Source organism: Lactuca saligna, chromosome 5 (assembly GCF_052625555.1).
Source record: "Lactuca saligna cultivar CGN05327 chromosome 5, ASM5262555v1, whole genome shotgun sequence".
Taxonomy (NCBI): domain Eukaryota; kingdom Viridiplantae; phylum Streptophyta; class Magnoliopsida; order Asterales; family Asteraceae; genus Lactuca; species Lactuca saligna.
In genome coordinates, this window is record NC_136421.1 from 108,729,601 (window position 1) to 108,749,104 (window position 19,504).

A 19,504-nucleotide genomic window follows, 5' to 3' on the forward strand; every position below is an offset into this window, starting at 1 on the left:
TGCATATTGGTTTTCCAAGATTGATCTGCAATCATTTTATCATCAAATGAGGTACAAAAAGGAGGATATATATAGAATGTGGCTTTCCGGACTCGTTATGGTCATTACGAGTTTGTGGTGATGCCTTTTCGGGCTCACCAATCCTCTATCCGCATTCATGGATCTCACGAATAGCGCATGTAGACATATGCTAGATTGGTCTATGATTGTGTTTATTGATGACATCCTGGACTATTCCAAGACCCAAGAGCAGTATGGAGAGCATCTTAGAGACTTATTAGAGACTCTGAGGATGGGAGAGGTTTTATATAAAGTTCTCCAAGTGCGAGTTCTGGTTACACGAGGTGCAGTTTCCAGGGAACCTTGTCAAGCAGATCAGTATTTTGGTCGATCTGTCCAAGGTTGATCTATTGATGAGGTGGGAAGTTCTAAGGTCTCCAAACGAGATTCAAAGTTTCTTTGGAATTGTAGGTTACTATCGGAGATTTATTAAGGACTTCCCTAAGATAGCAATTCCTTTGACCAGATTGATGAACAAGACTATCACATTTCATTTGGGGACTGAGTAGCAGGTAGCTTTTGAGACTCTGAGATAGAGATTGTGTAAGGTATCAATTTTAACCTTGTTAGAGGGCGTTGAGGACTTTTTCGTATATTGTGGCATGTTGATCACGAGTTTGGGTACAGTGTTGATGCAGTGGGGTCATGTAATTACTTACACTTCGAGGCAGCTGGAGCCTCATAAGGCAAATTTTCCCACACATGATTTGGAGTTGGGGGATGTGGTTTTCGCCCTCAAGATTTGGCGGCATTACCTCTATGGGGTTCGTTGTACTATTTAAAAGGACCACAAGAGCTGAGGTATCTGATGGATTAGCCAAATTTGAACATGAGGCAACATAGATGGTTGGATGTGGTGAAGGATTATGATTGTGAGATCCTTTATCACCTGGGAAAGGCTAACATGGTGGATGATGCTCTCAGCCGCAAGGTGGTTACTGCCTCGATCCGGGGTATTTGTTTGAGGATGTTAGTGATTCCCTTACTTTTAGAGCAGATTCGAGTGGCTCAGGTTAAGGCTATGAAGGAAGAGCATCGGAAGAGTGAGCGCATAGTGGGTCAGGTGGTTTACTTTGATTATGATAGTTGGGGGTTATTGACCCTTCATCGAAGGGTGTGGGTTCCATATTGGAGTGGTGTGCGTTAGGTTTTGATGGAGGAGGCGCACAAGTTAAGATTCTCTATTCATCCCGGAGAAACAAAGATGTATATAGATATCTGACTTGACTAGTGGTGTCTATTCATCAAGTAGGATGTGGCAAGGTATGGAGATTTTCTTGACTTGTAGGAAAGTCAAGGCTAAGCATCAGCGGCCCCACAAAAAAAATTGAGTCGTTGGGTATTCCTCTATGGAAGTGGGAAGAGATTGCGATGGATTTTATCAACAAATTGCCTCGAACAGTGCATAGAGTGAATTTGATATGGGTCATCATGGATCAATGGAACAAGAGCGTGCATGTCACTCGGATCCTGGAGAGCATTTCGGTGGAGAAGTAGGATGATATCTACATTCAGGAGGTGGTGGCACGACATAGAGTGTCGGTTCATGTGGTCTCTGATAAGGATGTTCAGTTTACTTCCAGTTTCTGGAAGAGTTTCCATGAAGAGTTAAGTACTCGTCTGCACTTCAGCATGACTTTCCACCCATAGACTGATGGACGGAGTGAACGGACTATCCAAACATTAGAGAACATGTTGCGAGCATGTGTACTGGATTTTTGAGATAATTGGGATATGTATCATCCTTTGGCAGAATTTTCATATAACAACAGTTACCATGCCAACATTGATCCACCACCTTTTTAAAATTCTGCAAACATATCCGGGTGGGCAGGGTGGCGTATCGTTGGATCTACCAGAGGAGCTAAGTTATATTCATAGTACTTTTCATGGCTCTCAGCTACAGATGTGCTTGGTTGATGATTTCGCAGTGGTTCCATTGGAGGACATTTAGGTTGATGATCGCTTGATTTATATAGAGAGATTGGTGGCGATGCTTAATAGGAGGATGAATACTCTACGAAACAAGGTGGTGGATCTGGTGAATATGCAGTGGTAGAATTACCCAGAGTTATTTGGGGCAACAGACTTTGAGGATGAAGTCTAATTCAAATGGGAAAGAAGTATAACACTCAGTTCTACGGTATTTCTTATTTTGACCCTTATTATTAAATTAATTTGAAGATTTGGTCCCAACAGGGTGAAAGTGAAACTTTTGGGAAGGAGGGAGTACATTAGACGTACTCCTAGTACATCGGCCTCCACTTGAAAATCGTCCCTCTAGATAACCCTAATTGAGAAGAGTGCACTTTGAGCTCATTTGTGTGTTTTGGTGGTGTTCTTGAAGAAGAAGAAGGTGGTCGTGGAAGGATATTTGAGCTTGGAAGAAACTTAGATCTATGATTCTGTACCTGCTAGTAAACTCGAGGAGGTAAAAGGCTCCTACCTTGATCATCCTTTCTTATAGATCTGGTTATTTCTTCATTTAGGGCATTTTTGGTCGCAATCCTTGGTGATTCTTGAGCATGGTATGCTCTTTTCCAAATAAGTCATCCTATCAGACCCAATAAGGGGTATTAAGTCATAAAGATGAGATCGTTATGCTTAGTTCTTCCCCATGCCTGCTCTAGAAGGTCGTTAGGTGTTAAGAAGTTAAGTTTGTTAGTATTAAGAACTTAATGGGAATGCAAATTCGTAAAGTTGGAAACTTTATGACTCTCAGTGGTACTTTTTCCTTGGATATGCATATGGACGTAAAAGTTCGAAGTATTAAGCTCTTAATTGGTTAAGAGGGAAGACAATTACATGCGATGGGCATACCAAACTGTATACTACATGTACGTAGATTGAGCTCGACTACGCCCCGCGTATATCCAAAGTATGCCCTGCGTACAAGGCCTGTGTTTACTCAACTGAGTTGTTGATTTTGAATAGTTTTGACCAAGGGTATTTTTTTGGAACAATGTTATTAATTTAGAATTGGAAATACTTTGATATTTTAAGACTCGGGTTGAGATGGTTATCAGAGCAAGGAATTATTCAGACTACATTCTAACTGAGATGTGAGTTTTCGTCACTGTACCCATAGGTAGAAGGAACCAACGTTGATCCACAAGATTATTTATCCTGGTTAGGATAGTATTATGCAATATTGTGGATGATTAGTAGATCTTTATGATTATATGCGTTTGCGGGTCCTATGTCTATGATTATGTGTTTCATATCTCGATATGTTGTGTTGGTTTGAGGTGGTACTACTTTGTGCGGTGTAACGACGTAAATATTCAAAACAATTTTTTTTTCAATTTTAAAACATAACATATCTCATGATGAAATCTCAAAACATCAAATGTATCAAAAGGTATCTCCGTAGAAACATATCACAGAATCTCAAATACAATTGCATAATACTCTATCAGTGTGTACAAATCATGTTGGCGCCTTCCCGCGATCCTCGTTGGTACCTGAAACACATATCATATAACACGGTGAACATAAATTTTTAGTGAGTTACCCAAAGTACCACATACAGCACATAAGTCACTCGAGGCTATAACTATGTATGACCCTCCAGTCAATGTGTCTCAGTGGGACCCTCCAATCCCGTAGCTCGTTGGACCCTTGAAAGAACATAATTTTGTGGTTTGAGCTAGGCATCATTTTGTATAAGTGACAGTGTCATTTTTGCAGTGATTGTGTGTTAACTTGTCATGTGTGTGTGCGGCCGCACACAGTGTGTGCGGCCACACACATGTGTAGGGCTGCACACTCTTATGCTGGTAGGAAGAGTACTATTTAAGGCAACTGAGTTTTGTCAGTTTGTACTTGTTTCTTGGTGTGAGAACTCTACTGCAACAGTACGTTTCTCAAGATGTACTTGACATTTACAGGCAATAGATGTGTGCATGCTTGATTTTATTTCTTCTTCTTCTACATCTTTCCTTTATTGCAATCAACTTCATTGATTACTATATTGGATCATTAGATTTGGGACTTACAATTGGTATCAAAGCCATTTTGGTATCAATTGAAGTATTTTTGTTCAAAGGATTGATTGTTGATTTATTTTTGGTTTGCAAAAGCCTGAAATTAAATTTCATAAGAAAATAAAAAATTTTGGGTCTGCTGTTCGAACTGTTGAAGGTTTGCTGCTAACTGTTGAAGGTTTGTTGTTAAAGTGTGTGTGCGGTGGAGCGTATCTGTTAAAAGCGTGTTCAGTTGGTGTGTGCTAATGCTCGTGTGTGGTTGAAAGTGTATGTTGTTAAATTTGTTTTCCGTCATAGTGTGTGGTTGAAACCTGTTTGCTGTCCGAGTGTGCGGTTGAAACCTGGTTGTTGTCTGAGTGTGCGGCTGAAACTATTTGATGTTAAAATTATTATTGTGTGGTTAAGTGTACGGTTGAAATCTAGTATGGACTCTCAAAGCATGATTGCTCATCAAGATTTGGATGCAATTATGGGAACCACCACTCGTATTCCTAGATTGCTATCAGCTGAAGGATTTCCTAAATGGAAATATCGAATTGAAAAGTACATCAAAATGAAGGATTTCAAAATTTGGAGAAGTATTTTAAGAGGACCAATTAGGATTACTTCTACTCTAGAAGATGGCACGGTAATTGACAAACAGATTGAAAATTACACTGATGATGACTTTGAAAGAGTTGAAGAACAAGAAAAGGCACTTGCTACACTTACTATGGCATTGTCTCCTGAGATTTCACAAGGATTTTGTGAATATACATCAGCAAAAGCATTGTGGGAAGCACTCATAGAAGTCTATGAAGGAAATGAAGACATGAAGCAAAGCCGACAAGACATGGTCCAACAAAAATTCAACATGTTCAATCATGTATTGGGAGAAACATTGGAAAATCAAATGCAAAGATTTATCACACTAACCACTGAAATGAGCTCCGCATGTGTGATGGTTACTAGGTCTGAAATCAACAAGAAGCTACTAAATTCTCTTCCAAAATCATGGGACATGAATGTCTCGGTGATCAAAAAGACAAAAGACTTGAACCGTTTAAGCTTGTCTGAAACAATGGCTATCATCAAAGCTTGAGACCTTGATGATAAACAAAGAGAAATCAATCATGTCAATTCGTACTCTACAACTAATCTTGGAATTCAAAACAACAACACGCTTTCTCAAGCTTCACCACCCATCAAATTACTCAAGTGCAGGTTCCCCAAGCTCAACCTTATACAGCCCATCAAAACATAGCATAAAACATACCTAAAATGCAACAAACTCAAATCCCTCAAAACATATCTCAAGTCGGTTCTAGTGTTAGTTATTCCATAGTTGTTTCAATTCAATCTCATGGAATTGGTTCCCAAAGTTCATTTAAAAAGGAAAAGGAGGAAAATATGGCTCTATCTACTGGGTTGGTTAACTGCTACAATGCCTTTGTTGCTGGGGAGCTCTCTCCACAACTGTCATTCACTGATCTTGATCAAATCCATCCTGAAGATGTGGAAGAGATGGATATTACTTGGCAAATGGCAATGGAATTATTTAGGGCTAAACAATTCTCAAAAAGGACTGGAAAGAACAACTGGGGTGTAAATTCAGATAAGAAGATGGGTTTTAGCAAAGGAAAGTTACGCTGTTATAATTGTCACGAACTAGGAGACTTTGCAAGGGAATGTCCAAAACCTGATTAGCGAGCAAACTCTGAAAGAACCATGGTGCCAGTAACTTATGTTCACAACAACAACAGAGTATCACCTTCAAACAATCAATTTGCAAACATGGCAATGGTAGCTCAATCGTTCAACTGGGAAGATCAAGTTCAGGCCCTAAACATTTCGGGACCTGAAAAGGCAAATCTTGCTCAAGTCAAGGATGCTAGTGAAGAAATGGAAGCAGATCCAGAGGAGGAGATGATGAATTTGCAATTTGCATTCATGGTACAGACCACTCCTGAACCAGTCAAATCTGAGGTTAGTGATTTCGGATGTTCTCAATCTTGTATTAAAACTGTTAAATTTTTGAGAGATCAAATTGAAATAATCAAAAGAGAGAACGAGGACTTGAAATATGAGGGATATACTCTTAGAAAAAATCTAAAGCCCTTAAAAACTCAATTAGAAAATAAAACAAAAGACTTTAAAAAAATTGCAAGAGGATTACAGCAACAAATGTGAGAACTATGATCATCTGAAAAGAAAACTTGCTGCTGTAACCATGGAACTTGACACATTGAAAAATTGTTTTGAAAAGGCTGAATTTAATTTCAAAAATTTGATGTGTCAAGTGAAAAAATTGCAAAATTAATCGAAGGTCAATCACACTGGAGAGATATCACTCATGGTAATCAAATAAAAGTTGGATTAGGTTTTGAGAGTGTCCCTCCTCCTTTCAATCTCAATTACACTGCTATTCCCCTGTCTCAAGAAGAAAATGATAGAGAACCTTGCATGGTGTATGGAAAGTCAACTTTTGAGCAGGAAATACAATCAAATTATGAGAATTTGCATACTAACATTTCTACCTCAAGTGCAGAGATATCCATAGTTCAGGGGGAGCATGCAGCTGAATCTTTTGAGTCAAATAATGTTGTGATTGAGTCTGATGTTAATTTCAGCAATGAATCTGTGTCAAAATCAAGCACAAATGTTTTTGTGTCGGGTGGTATTTTATTTCAGTCTGATAATGTTGTTTCTGATAGTGTTGTTTCTGATCAAACTGCTAAACCTGTTTTGCATGTCTCTGCATCCAACACACCTGTTACTAAATCATGTGATGGATCTTTCTAGTGTAAATGTGTTAAAAGTGGAAAGAATACAGTTGACAACAGAAGTGCCAAAGCTATTAACAACAAACAAATTTGTTTTAACTGTGGCACTGCTGGACACATTGCAAGAAATTGTACAAACAGAATGTTTGTATCTCATACAACAAAAAGAGGGCAGAACGAATGTCGGGGATGATCTTTAATTAAAAAATTCCCAGAACTCATTCTAGAAATGGAGACTTGAATACAATTTTAAACAAAAAAATTCAACAGAATAAACAAGTTTTTCATAAAAACAACAAATGTTTGCCAAAATCAACTCAGGCTAAGCCTAAGTCGAATTTGTCAAAGAACAGGACATGATTCTCTAACTCTTCATGTAGAAAATCCACCAGTTCGAAGCAAACAAACAAATTTTCAAAACCTAACTGTCAGTGGATTCAAAAATCTTTTTCAGATCCATATCCATTACCTTCTAATTCAAAAGCAAAGAAAGAATCAAATGAAAAATTAGTAAAAAGAAAGATTCAACCCAGGATTGTGATGACCTGGGTTCCCAAAACTAAATGATTCCACTCATCGTGCAGGGACAGTTGCGGAGGAATGTCGCCAAACCTTGGTATGTCGACAGCGGCTACTCCCGGCACATGACTGGAGACATATCCCAATTGCATGACATTCAAACTTTTAATGGGGGATATGTTTCTTTTGCGGGCGGAGAGGGTGGAAAAATTACTCAAAAAGGAACTGTCACAAATGGGGTGCTGAATTTTAAAAATGTTAACTTCGCTCCAGAACTAAAGCATAGCTTGCTGAGTGTATCCCAGATTTGCGATAAGGGTTACTCTACTCATTTCACAGATAAGAAGTGTCTGATCTTAAAGCCTGGTGTTGTCATCCCTGAAGGCTAGATTCTCGTAAGATCTAAGCGGGATGGAAATGCCTACATTATAGACATGAACAACAATATTCCTGACAAGGTCACTTATCTCTTATCCAAAGCTTCTGAACAAAATGCAATGTTGTGGCATCGTCGTCTCGGTCACGCAAATGCAAAGAACTTGAATCGGCTTGCGAAAAACGAATTGGTCCGTGGGCTTCCCATCAAAGATTTCATTTCCTTTGAAAAATGTGTTTCGTGCGCTCAGGGAAAACATCATCGGAAACCACACCTTCCAAAGTAGATAAACTCCATAAGTCAAGTGCTCGAGTTATTGCATATGGATTTATTTGGTCCGGTTAATGTTCTAAGCATCAATCGCAACTCATACGGCCTTGTTGTGATAGATGACTACTCTCGTTTCACTTGGGTTTTCTTTCTGTCTAACAAAGCTGGAATTGCTGACCTCATCAAAAGATTCATTATGATGATCAAAAATCAGACTAACAATCGAGTGAAAGTGCTGCGAACCGATAATGGAACAGAGTTCAAGAACGCTGTTCTTGATCATTTTTGCACTGAAAAAGGGATTGTGCATCAGTTCAGTTCTGCTCGAACACCTTAAGAAAACGGGGTTGCCGAACATCGGAATCGAACTCTAAAAGATGTCGCAAGGACGATGCTATGTGATTCCAAGCTTCCTGTATTCTTTTGGGCAGAGGCGATCAATACCGCGTGTTATGTTCAGAATCGTGTGCTGATCAACAAAGCCAGAATGAAGACACCGTATGAAATTCTATTTGGATACAAGCCATATGTCAGTCATTTCCGAGTATTTGGCTGCCCTTGCACCCTTTTCCACTTGGAATCCAACCCCAAATTCAATGCCAAAGCCGATTACTGTTACTTTGTTGGATATGCTGCTCGAACTGCGTACAGGGTTTACAATAAAAAGACTAAACATATTGTAGAATCCTTTGATGTTCGTTGGCTCGAGGAAAATGAGACAGATGCAAGAGTGGGTCCCGATTGGTTATTTAACTACACATCTCTTTTCAAATCATTCAATGTGTCTTCAGATAATCAAGAAGGATCTACATCTAATTCGAAGATTCCTAGTGAAGACGAAGAAGATGAAGTTGTCTACCGACCACCACTAATTTCCTCTGATCCTCCATTGGTACCCTCCGCTCATTTTGAATCTTCTGAGTCTCCTCAACAACCTTCTCCTGATGCTATTGCTACTCCTTTAACTCCAATGGAAAGAGACTTCATGAACCACGAGACTTCCGCTGTAACTTCAAATTTGATGGAACTTCTCTTTCCAGAAAACATTGCTGAAGAGTTTGTAGCAAATTCTTCAAACAAACCTTGTTCATCCTCTACAGATCATACAACAAATGATGGAGCGGTTAATATTCATAATCTTCCTATTTCTGTCAATGATATTAGCTACCAGATCCCTACACATATTCAGCGCGATCATCCGATAGAGAACGTCGTTGGCCGACTGGGCAACGGTGTTCAAACGAGAAGTAAAAGTGGGGATATTAACACATGTCTCTACACTTGCTTCATATCTCAAATAGAGCCCAAATCTGTCGAAATGGCTCTGAATGAGCCCAACTGGGTTGAAGCCATGCATGATGAATTAAATCAATTTGAGAAACTTGGAGTTTGGAAATTGGTGGAGCTACCAAAAGGAAAGAAATCTCTTGATACACGTTGGGTATTTTGAAATAAACAAGACGATTCAGGTGTCATTGTGCGCAACAAGGCATGATTGGTGGTTCGAGGGTTTCGGCAAGTTGAGGGTCTTGATTATACGGAAGTGTAAGTCCCAAATCTAATGATCCAATCTAGTAATCAATGAAGTTAATTTTAATAAAGGAGATGTAGAAGAAGAAGAATTAAAAATAAGCATGCACACATTTATATTTAATAACTGTCAGGTACATCTTGAGGGAAATACAGCTGCGACCAAGTTCTTACACCAGCAAAAATCGTACTATCTGACACATCTCAGAAGCTATATATAGTACCCCTTACACCAAGACTATTTGAATGCTGCCAAATAGATGTATGCTACCACACACATATGCGGCAACACACATCACACTACAACTCACAGACACATAAATAAAAACACTATCATCTATACATAATGATGCGTAGCTCAAACCATAAAAATATGTTCTTTCAGTCTCCCCCTTGGTTTGAGACTAGCATGGTCTTGTTTTTTACTCCTTTGGCTCCTCAGCGGGCTTCTCAAACAACCTCAGATATGATCTCCCCATTGAACCCATCCACAATCTTCCATTTATAATTGTAGCTACCATTGCAGTGAATTCTTTAGCAGCAGCCTCCATGACATCCTTTCTGCAAATGATTTGATGACAGGCCAAAGTTTGTATATCTTTTTCTCTGAAGCGTAGAAGATCTTTAGCACTAATCAATCTCAGAATATGTTCTCGATTCATGAATTTGATGGCTGCAGTGGCTGTTTCGTCATCATATGCCCAAAATTCCATGTCATCTAGATATCCCTCATGAAAGTGTTGAGGAATAGGAATTTCCTTCTGTTTCTTAGTTGCAGGCCAAAGTATAATCTTCATGGGTTCGCCTATTTCTGGATCAAGAACAGCTTTATCCTTTTTGTATAGAGCTTTGGCAGTTTTCATTGAAGGAAAGTTCTCTTTGACCTGTCTGTCAAAGAATCTTTTGAAATTTGATGCATTTTCATCTTCATAGGGGTTATGGAATGGGGCCCTGGATAATTCAGCAAGATCAGTTTTGGTCCAGGAGTTGAAATCATGGGTGCTTTTGTAACATTCAGAAGCTCCTGATTTCCGCTTTACCACCCACAAATTCGTCACTGGATCAAAGGCCCACATTTGGATGCCTGTTCTGTCACCGTATTCATCACCAAACTTCCTTTTCTTCAAATCTGTTACTCTCAAGACAGGGTCTTTCGTTTTGCGATTTTCATTAGAGTTTTTCATGAATAGAAGGCCTTCGCTATGTTTTGTGATTCTTTTGCCCTGCTTGATTGTAATTGTCGCTCTGCTGCCTTCAGGTTCCTTTTCAAATCTGTCTACAATGGTAGTTGTTCTTGGAACAGGTGGGTCAACAGGTAGATCATCAGTTGCAAGAGGTGATTGAACAAAAGGAGGATCAACTACTCCATGAGGTTGTTGGAAAAGGGCTTTGACTTTCTCACCAAAGGCATCGTACAATACGTTTTTGAGATTGAAATAGTTTGCTAGAACAGAATCGAGACTCGTTTGTAGATCCTTGATTTGTTTGGTCTTTTCTTCATCTTTTTCCCTGAGCTCAAAAATATGTGCAGAAAGCCAATCCATCTGAATAGATTTTTCAATGAGTTGTTGATAGAGGATTCCAACTTCTTCTCGTACATGAGATGAAGAGGATCTGTCATCATCTGTCCGTCCCTCATTAAATGATATTCCTTTTCCGCGTGACGAGGTTGGACTAGATTGAGCTAAATGTTTTACTAATCTAATATATGCTTCATCAAGAGAAGGTCGTGTTGGGGAATATTCTGGAATAGAAGAAGATCCACTAGTCTCGAACATGGTGCTTGGACCTTCATCAGTCTGTTTTGATGGAGAGTGAGCAGTGGTTGTAGTGATTGTTGAGATAATTTGAGGAGCACTTTTCACAGAGGGTACCTCCAGACTCTCAAGAGATTGGCTTGTTCTAATGGAGGTCTGGGAAGTCTGAGGTTCAGATATCATAGAAATGACTGGAGTTGATGTTGAGATAGGTGACACAGAGGGAGGAATCTTTGATGTCACATCTCCTTGACCTGTAGTGATTTCCGAGGGCTTGGAGGAGTTGAACAGAATTTTGAGAGAGTTTCCTTCACTTCTAGTCTTGGTTGCCAGAGAAGCAACTTCATTGACTTTATTTGCATGGCTGCTGGGAGTATCCAGAAAGGGATCAAAATTTTCATCACCAAAATCAAACTCGATGTTTGTTGGAATATCATCATTGATTCCTGTAAATTCGATTTCATTCAAAAACTCTACATCTTCATAAAGATCATCGTCGTCATCCCCTCGAGAAGATATTGAATCATTTGCTTTCTGATGATCATGCTCATCAGCAACACAAGCTGTGGGAGATTGATGAATCTCCTCCACTAGAGGCTCAGAGGGATAATTATGAGTGTATTCTTCTTCTGTCAGCATGGATTTATCTGCTGCTTCTTCTCTGTCATCCTCTTTAAAAATTCCAAATTTTATTAAAGGAAATTTTCCTTCAAATATAAATTTTCCTCCTCTCTTTTGCTTCATTAATCCAAGGGCACTTGGACCAATGGATTTGAAATCCAGAGTATCATTTCCTCTCTGCAACTCAAGGTGAGTTACGTTAAGGATGATTTGAAGGAATCTTGGATACATGCAAAATTTGTCTCTTTTGCTTCCTTCAATATTCAGTATCATTTCATTCAAAATAAATTTTGAGAAATTAAACTCAAAACCTGCTGCCAATGCAGCAATAGCACCAGTATTCGCTAGAGAAATCTCATTAGTTCCTGATCTCCGACCAGAAACGCAACTTACGAACACATGAGCTAACAGTTTCCAGCATGGCGGAGGTAGCTTTTTGATTGTAGGAGGAAAAGTTCCTTCGTATCCCATATGTTCCAAAATTTTCTCAATTTGATGGACTTCAATTTCCATGAGGTACTCAGGTTTGTCCTCAATTTGAAGATGTTTGTCCTCAATTTGAAGAGATTCTCTGATGATGCTTTCTGTGACTAGAACTTTCTTGTCTTCAATTGTTGTTTCTAGAAAATTTTCGCCTCGATCATTTTTCTTCACTTCAGCATTTCTCCAGAAATCCTTAATTAAGCTTTGGTAGATGGCAGGGTTTGTAGATAAGCAGTGAACCAAGCATGACTTCTTCAAACCATCCACAATGAATTTCAAGTCACTGTGGGCTGCAGAAGGATCTTCAAGAAAAATTGCAGAATTATGAGCTTTAGCAAACTCCAGGTCTCCCATTTTAATTTGAAAGTTAACACATGAAAAATTAGGGCAACAAAAGAAATTTCAGCCGCACATGCAGATACACTCAGCCGCACACGCGTGTGTACAGCTGTACAAGGTCAGCCATACACACTCGTTGTGGCAGCAAACAGTCAGCCGCACACGTTCTCAACATGAATGAGTGTAGCCGAACACAATCAGCCGCACACGGACGTGTGCAGCCGCACACACCGTGTGCGGTTACACATAAAAGAAACAATTTTTTAAGAAGATTTAACAGCAAACCATGAAAATTTTGAGAAAATAATTTAAAATTTTAACCGCGTTCATGAAAATTACCACGTGAACAACTTGATTTCACAATAATTTTAATGGAAATTCAAACGATTTTGAGAGAGTTTTATGAGTGTGCGGTTGAAACGTGAATAGAGAATGTGAGAAAGATACCGCACACGCATTCCTTTTATATGTGAGAATGTTTCGCTTTTCCCCCTGATCCTTTAATTATTTATCCAAGAACCCTTTCACTTCGTAATTTTCAAAAAACCAAATTATTTTGAGGATTAACAAAATTTTAATTTCAAAGATTTAATGAAAAAATTTTAAGATAAAATAAAATAAAATAAAATAAAAAATAAATAAAATAAATAAAAATAAAAATAAAAATAAAATAAAATAAAATAAAATAAAATGATATTTAAAAATCTATTTAACGACAAGAATCAATTTAAACCTATATAAATTGCTTTAATCTGTTGAGGATTAGGGATCAAAGTTTTTAGACAACCATTATCCGCTTGTCGGTACCTTTCATATTCACATCTTTGTCTGGTCGATTGTCGGTATTGTTGTCCACTTAAACACGAAAATTGTGCCAAAAATAGGATATACTATACGTGACAAGACAATGTGATCCTAAGTTCCTAGATATTATATCTGATCCTAAGTTTCTAGATACTATATCTTACTATATCATAAGGACCATTAGCTGACGATGACCAGGGATATTGTTGTCCACTTAAATTGAGCAGCGAGATCTATAGACAATCTTTGAGTATTCAATTTTAAATTTAATGGAACATGTTTCCCGCTTCCAGATATGCCCCAGTAATCAAAGACTTCCAGAGTACTCCTTACATCGGATGAGCAGACCATCATTAGGGGAGAAGATAGATTCAGAGTATTATCACTTATAGTGCATATGCTGTGTACCAGGTCAGATTGTTAGTCACGCAAAGGAGACAACATATGGCTAACAGATAAGAGGATTTCATATGTATATATATGTATAATATGCTAAGAAATAGAGTTGCATATGTTACAGTCCAGGTCGGATCTCTTCCAATCACGCAGAGGAGGCGACATATGACTAATAGACAGAAAGAAAGAAAATGATTTTCTACAGACCTAATTCATCAGAATTTACTAGTCGCCCCATCAATACCAGAATTAAGGACAAAATCCGCACATGGAGGAAAAGTTAAACCATGGTTCCAGATACGGGTTCATTTAATGTGACGAGTAGATTCTCATATATATCTCCATGCTCAACCTATCCGAGCGTCGTATGGTCAGGCTAAACGGAACTATCTAGGTCAAGATTTGTCAAGTCATTTGATTTCCTAAGTTCAATTCTGCCTAGTCATGTCCATTTAGAATCTTTTGTGCCTACCGACACATTGATCCAGAGCATAGACCCTTCAACTTTGGGTACGTTACACAGACTCAGGTTGCCTATTATCACATGATCATATCACTTCCCAAAACATCTCCCTCAAACATATTTTCTAATTTTTAATGTTTTTGGATTTTCTATTTTTAATGTTTTTGGATTTTCTATTTTTTTTTAATGTTTTTGGATTTTCTATTTTTTAATGTTTTTGGATTTTCTATTTTTTTAATGTTTTCGGATTTTCTCCCCCTAAATTTGTGCATAGGAGAGAAATGAAAGTAAATGCGCAAATTTATTAAAAAATTAAAAAAAAAGTTAATCCTCAAAATGAATCATTTTTAGAAAATTAACCAGCACATCGAATCGAGCTTCGTTAAAAGGCTTGGTGAACAGATCTGCTACATTATTATCAGAGCGGACCTGTTCTAGCCGAATGAGTGAACGTTCATAACATTCTCGAATAAAATGAATTTTAATGTCGATGTGCTTGGTTTTTGAGTGCTGGACCGGGTTTTTGGTAATTTGAATCGCAGCCTCATTGTCACAAAAAATAGGGGTTTCTTGAAAATTCAAATCGTAGTCCAACAATTGATGTTGGATCCAGATGACTTGAGAACAACAAGCAGATGCAGCAACATATTCCACTTCTGCTGTTGAGGTTGAGAATGTGTGCTACTTCTTGCACTGCCATGACACCAATCTATCTCCCAGAAATTGGCATCCTCCTGAAGTCGATTTTCTATCAAGCTCACACCCACCATAATTGTTATCTGCAAAAGCATAAAAATCAAATTCAGGATTTTTCGGATACCAAAGACCCAGTTTTGGGCACCCTTTGAGATACCAAAAACTCCTTTTAACAGCAATTAAATGAGAGAGTTTAGGATTAGCCTGGTAGCGAGCACATTGACATACCGCGAACATGACGTCCGGTCGACTAGCATTAAGATACATGAGTGATCCGATCATTGATCGATAATGAGTTTGATCTACGGATTCACCCTCAAGATCGGGAGTCAGAAGAGGTTGTTCCGCCATGGGTGTAAGAGCAACTTTTGCATCCTGAAACCCGAACTTCTCCAGTACATCTTCCACATATTTTGATTGATGAATAAGGATTCCGGTTGAAGATTGTTTGACCTGAAGCCCCAAAAACGTGGTCAATTCCCCAAGTGAACTCATCTCAAAATGCTTCTTCATCACCGCTTCAAATTCCTTGGAAAGTTGTTGGCTGGTCGACCCGAAAATGATGTCATCCACATAAATTTGAACAAGAATTTGATCTGGACCGACATGCTTGAGAAATAAGGTTTGATCAATGGTGCCTCGGGAATAGTCGTGATTGAGCAAATGCTGAGTAAGAGTAGCATACCAAGCTCAAGGAGCTTGATGTAAGCCATACAAAGCTTTGTCTAACTTGTAAACATGGTTTGGAAGAGATGAGTTAATAAAACCAGGTGGTTGATCAACATAAATCTCCTCCTTGACTTTGCCATACAAGAAAGCCGTCTTAACGTCCATTTGGTATACAGTAAAGTTCATGTAAGAAGCATAAGCAAGAAAGATAAGAATGGCTTCCAAACGAGCAACTGGAGCCTAAACTTCTGTATAATCAAGACCCTTAATTTGCCAAAACCCTCGAACCACCAATCTTCCCTTGTTGCGCACAATGACACCTGAATCGTCTTGTTTATTTCGAAATACCCAACGAGTGTCAAGAGATTTCTTTCCTTTCGGTAGCTCCACCAATTTCCAGACTCCGGGTTTCTCAAATTGATTTAATTCATCATGCATGGCTTCAACCCAACTGGGCTCATTTAGAGCCATATCGACAGATTTAGGATCAATTTGAGAGATGAAACAAGAGTAGAGACATGTATTTACATTCCCACTTTTGCTTCTTGTTTGAACACCGTCTCCCAGCTGTCCAATGACGTTCTCTATCGGATGATCTCGCTAAACACGTGTAGGGATCTGATAACTAATATCATTGACAGAAATAGGAAGATTATGAGTATTGACGGCTCCATCATTTGTTATATGATCGGTAGAAGATGAACCAGGTTCGTTTGAAGAGTCTGCTACAAACTCTTCTGCAATACTTTCCGGAAAGAGAAGTTCCATCAGATTTGATGTTACAGCGGAAGTCTCATGGTTCATGAACTCTTTTTGCATTGGAGTTATAGGAGTAACAGTAGCATCAGGAGACTCAAAAGATTCAAAGTGAGCAGTGGGTACCAATGGAGGATCAGAAGAAATCAATGGTGGTCGATAGACAACTTCGTCTTCTTCGTCATCACTAGGAATCTTCAGAAATGACTGACAGATGGCTTGTGCCCAAATAAAATCTCATACGGTATCTTCATTCTGGCTTTGTTGATCAGCACACGATTCTAAACATAACACGCGGTATTGATCGCCTCTGCCCAAAATAATACAGGAAGCTTGGAATCACATAGCATCGTTCAGCAACCCCGTTTTCTTGAGGTGTTCGAACAGAACTGAACTGATGCACAATCCATTTCTCAGCACAAAAATGATCAAGAACAGCGTTCTTGAACTCTGTTCCATTATCGGTTCGTAGCGCTTTCACTCGATTGTTAGTCTGATTTTCGATCATCACAATGAATCTTTTGATGAGGTCAGCAATTCCAGCTTTGTTAGACAGAAAGAAAACCCAAGTGAAACAAGAGTAGTCATCTATCACAACAAGGCAATATGACTTGCGATTGATGCTTAGAACATTAACCGGACCAAAAAAAATCCATATGCAATAACTCGAGCACTTGACTTATGGAGTTTATCTGCTTTAGAAAGTGTGGTTTTCGATGATGTTTTCCCTGAGCACATGAAACACATTTTTCAAAAGTAATGAAATCTTTGATGGGTAACCCGCGGACCAAATCGTTCTTCGCAAGACGATTCAAGTTCTTTGCATTCGCATGACTAAGACGACAATGCCACAGCATCGCATTTTGTTCAGAAGCTTTGGAGAAGAGACAAGTGACATCATCAGGGAAATTGCTATTCATGTCTATAATTTAGGCATTTTCATCCCGCTTATATCGTACGAGAATCCAATCTTCAGGGATAATAATACCATGCGTTAAGATCAGACATTCCTTATCTGTGAAATGAGTAGAATAGCCTTTGTCACATATCAGTGATACACTCAGCAAGTTGTGCTTCAGTTCCGGAGCAAAGTTAACATTTTCAAAATTCAATACTCCATTAGAAACAGTTCCTCTTTGAGTAATTTTTCCGCCCTCTCTGCCCGCAAAAGAAACATATCCTCCATTAAAAGTTTGAATGCTGTGCAATCGGGATATGCCTCTAGTCATGTGCCGGGAGCAGCCACTGTCGACATACCAAGGTCTGGCGACATTCCTCCGCAACTGTCCCTGCACGATAAGTGGAATGATTTAGATTTAGGGACCCAAGTCATCACAATCCTGGGTTGACCTTTTCCTTTTTCAATTTTTTCATTTACTTCTTTCTTTGTTTTTGAGTTAAAGAGTGTAACGCACGTAGATCAGGGCTAGTCAATTTAGAGATGATAGGCGTCAAAAATGAATTTTTGAAGAAAGATTATTTATAATGAATAATCTTAACTAAGTTGCAGTATACGTTACAAGGATTCCGTACATATAAAGAACGCCAAAATTTGAGTTATAACAAAGAAGTTATGACCTGTCGAACTTTCGCGACAAAACCGGCACGATACAACGCGACGTAAAAAGTGAATTTATGTTAGAGCGATATTTAGCCTTAGCAATCTAAATGAAAGTCGTAGAATACGTCAAACCATGAGCTTGAATAAAAAGAACGCCCAAATCTAACTTTGTATGAGGAAGTTATGGTTTTTCGAAGTTTTGACTTAGCGGTATGCAGCCCGAATGCTCGATTTGAGACCGAGTAGTTTTTAGCCGAAACTATCTAAATGAGAATTGAAGATCTCATTAATTGTAGTAACACGATAAAAATATAGGCGAAAACGGATGTCGGATGAAGAAGTTATGATTTTATAACGGAGTTTTCCTGTCCCGGCCTACTAAAAATAAATAATAAAAATAAATTCAAAATTAGCCGACGGAGTCTAAACGATAGTTGTAGATCGTAGTCTCACCTACGAGTGGATATAAAGAATGTCAAAAACAGAATTCGTATGAGGAAGATATGAATTTTTGAAGTTTATTAAATATTTTCGATATTTTATTAAATATAAATTTTCGATATTATCCAAAGGGGGGAGTCACCGGGCTTATCCAGGTTACGCCCCGCATAACCTAAGATTATGCCCCGTGTAAATTGGCCTTCCAGCCCCTATAAAAGGGAGTCGAGGGCAGCCAAGTAGTTTGCTCATTTCTTCCCATTTTCTCGTGTTTTTGCATCGTTTTTCGTGCAAGAAATATCCCGAAGCCCCGGTATCATTCCCGAGCCCCGAAGCAAGTCCCGAGGCCTCGAAGATCCCGAGAAGTGTGATTCCCAAGCCAAAGCTCTGCCCGCGAGGAGCTTGGTTTTGGTGAAGATCTTCCAGATCTACCGAAGAATACTACTTGTACAAGTGATAGTGCTGTCCGATCATCTTCTAATCAAGTGAGTGTGTGTTTACTTTCTTCTAACGCATAATTATGAAGTATTTTATACGAAATACATGTTATGTGTATAATTTTGTTGTTATGTGTGTGAATGTATATTCACTTTCTTCTATCTCATAGATCTGATTTAGTCTCTATGAAATACGTGTTATGTAGGTATGCCTCATCTGGTATGTGGAATAGGTATTGAATGAGAATGTTATACGGGTTTTAAGCTATGTATAAAACTATATATATTTTATCTGCTAATATATTGGGTAGAACATGGGTAGATAGTTGATGTGTGATAAACAGATGAGAGGCCCCGATGTTGTTGTTGTTGATCTAGTTATTCAGCGAGTATGGATTAGACCAAAAGGTTAGTTTTAGATCCGGGAGTATGGATCAGGTAAAGATATAACACTTGTTATTAGTCCGGGAGTATGGATTAAGACTAAGTTAGTTGTCCCTAGTCCGGGAGTATGGATTGGGCACAGTTATTGATCCGGGAGTATGGATCAGATCAGGATTAGGGTATAGTTAATTGTCCTT

The 19,504-nt window shown here is 38.7% G+C and overlaps 1 protein-coding gene across 1 annotated transcript; it reads left to right on the top strand.

The window, feature by feature from the left end:
* Positions 1-4,470: 4,470 nt before the first annotated feature.
* Positions 4,471-5,127, top strand: LOC145045586 (uncharacterized). Its single transcript, XM_078993906.1, has one exon. The coding sequence runs from the start codon at positions 4,471-4,473 to the stop codon at positions 5,125-5,127; it is 657 nt and encodes a 218-aa protein (XP_078850032.1).
* The last annotated feature ends 14,377 nt before the right edge of the window (positions 5,128-19,504 follow it).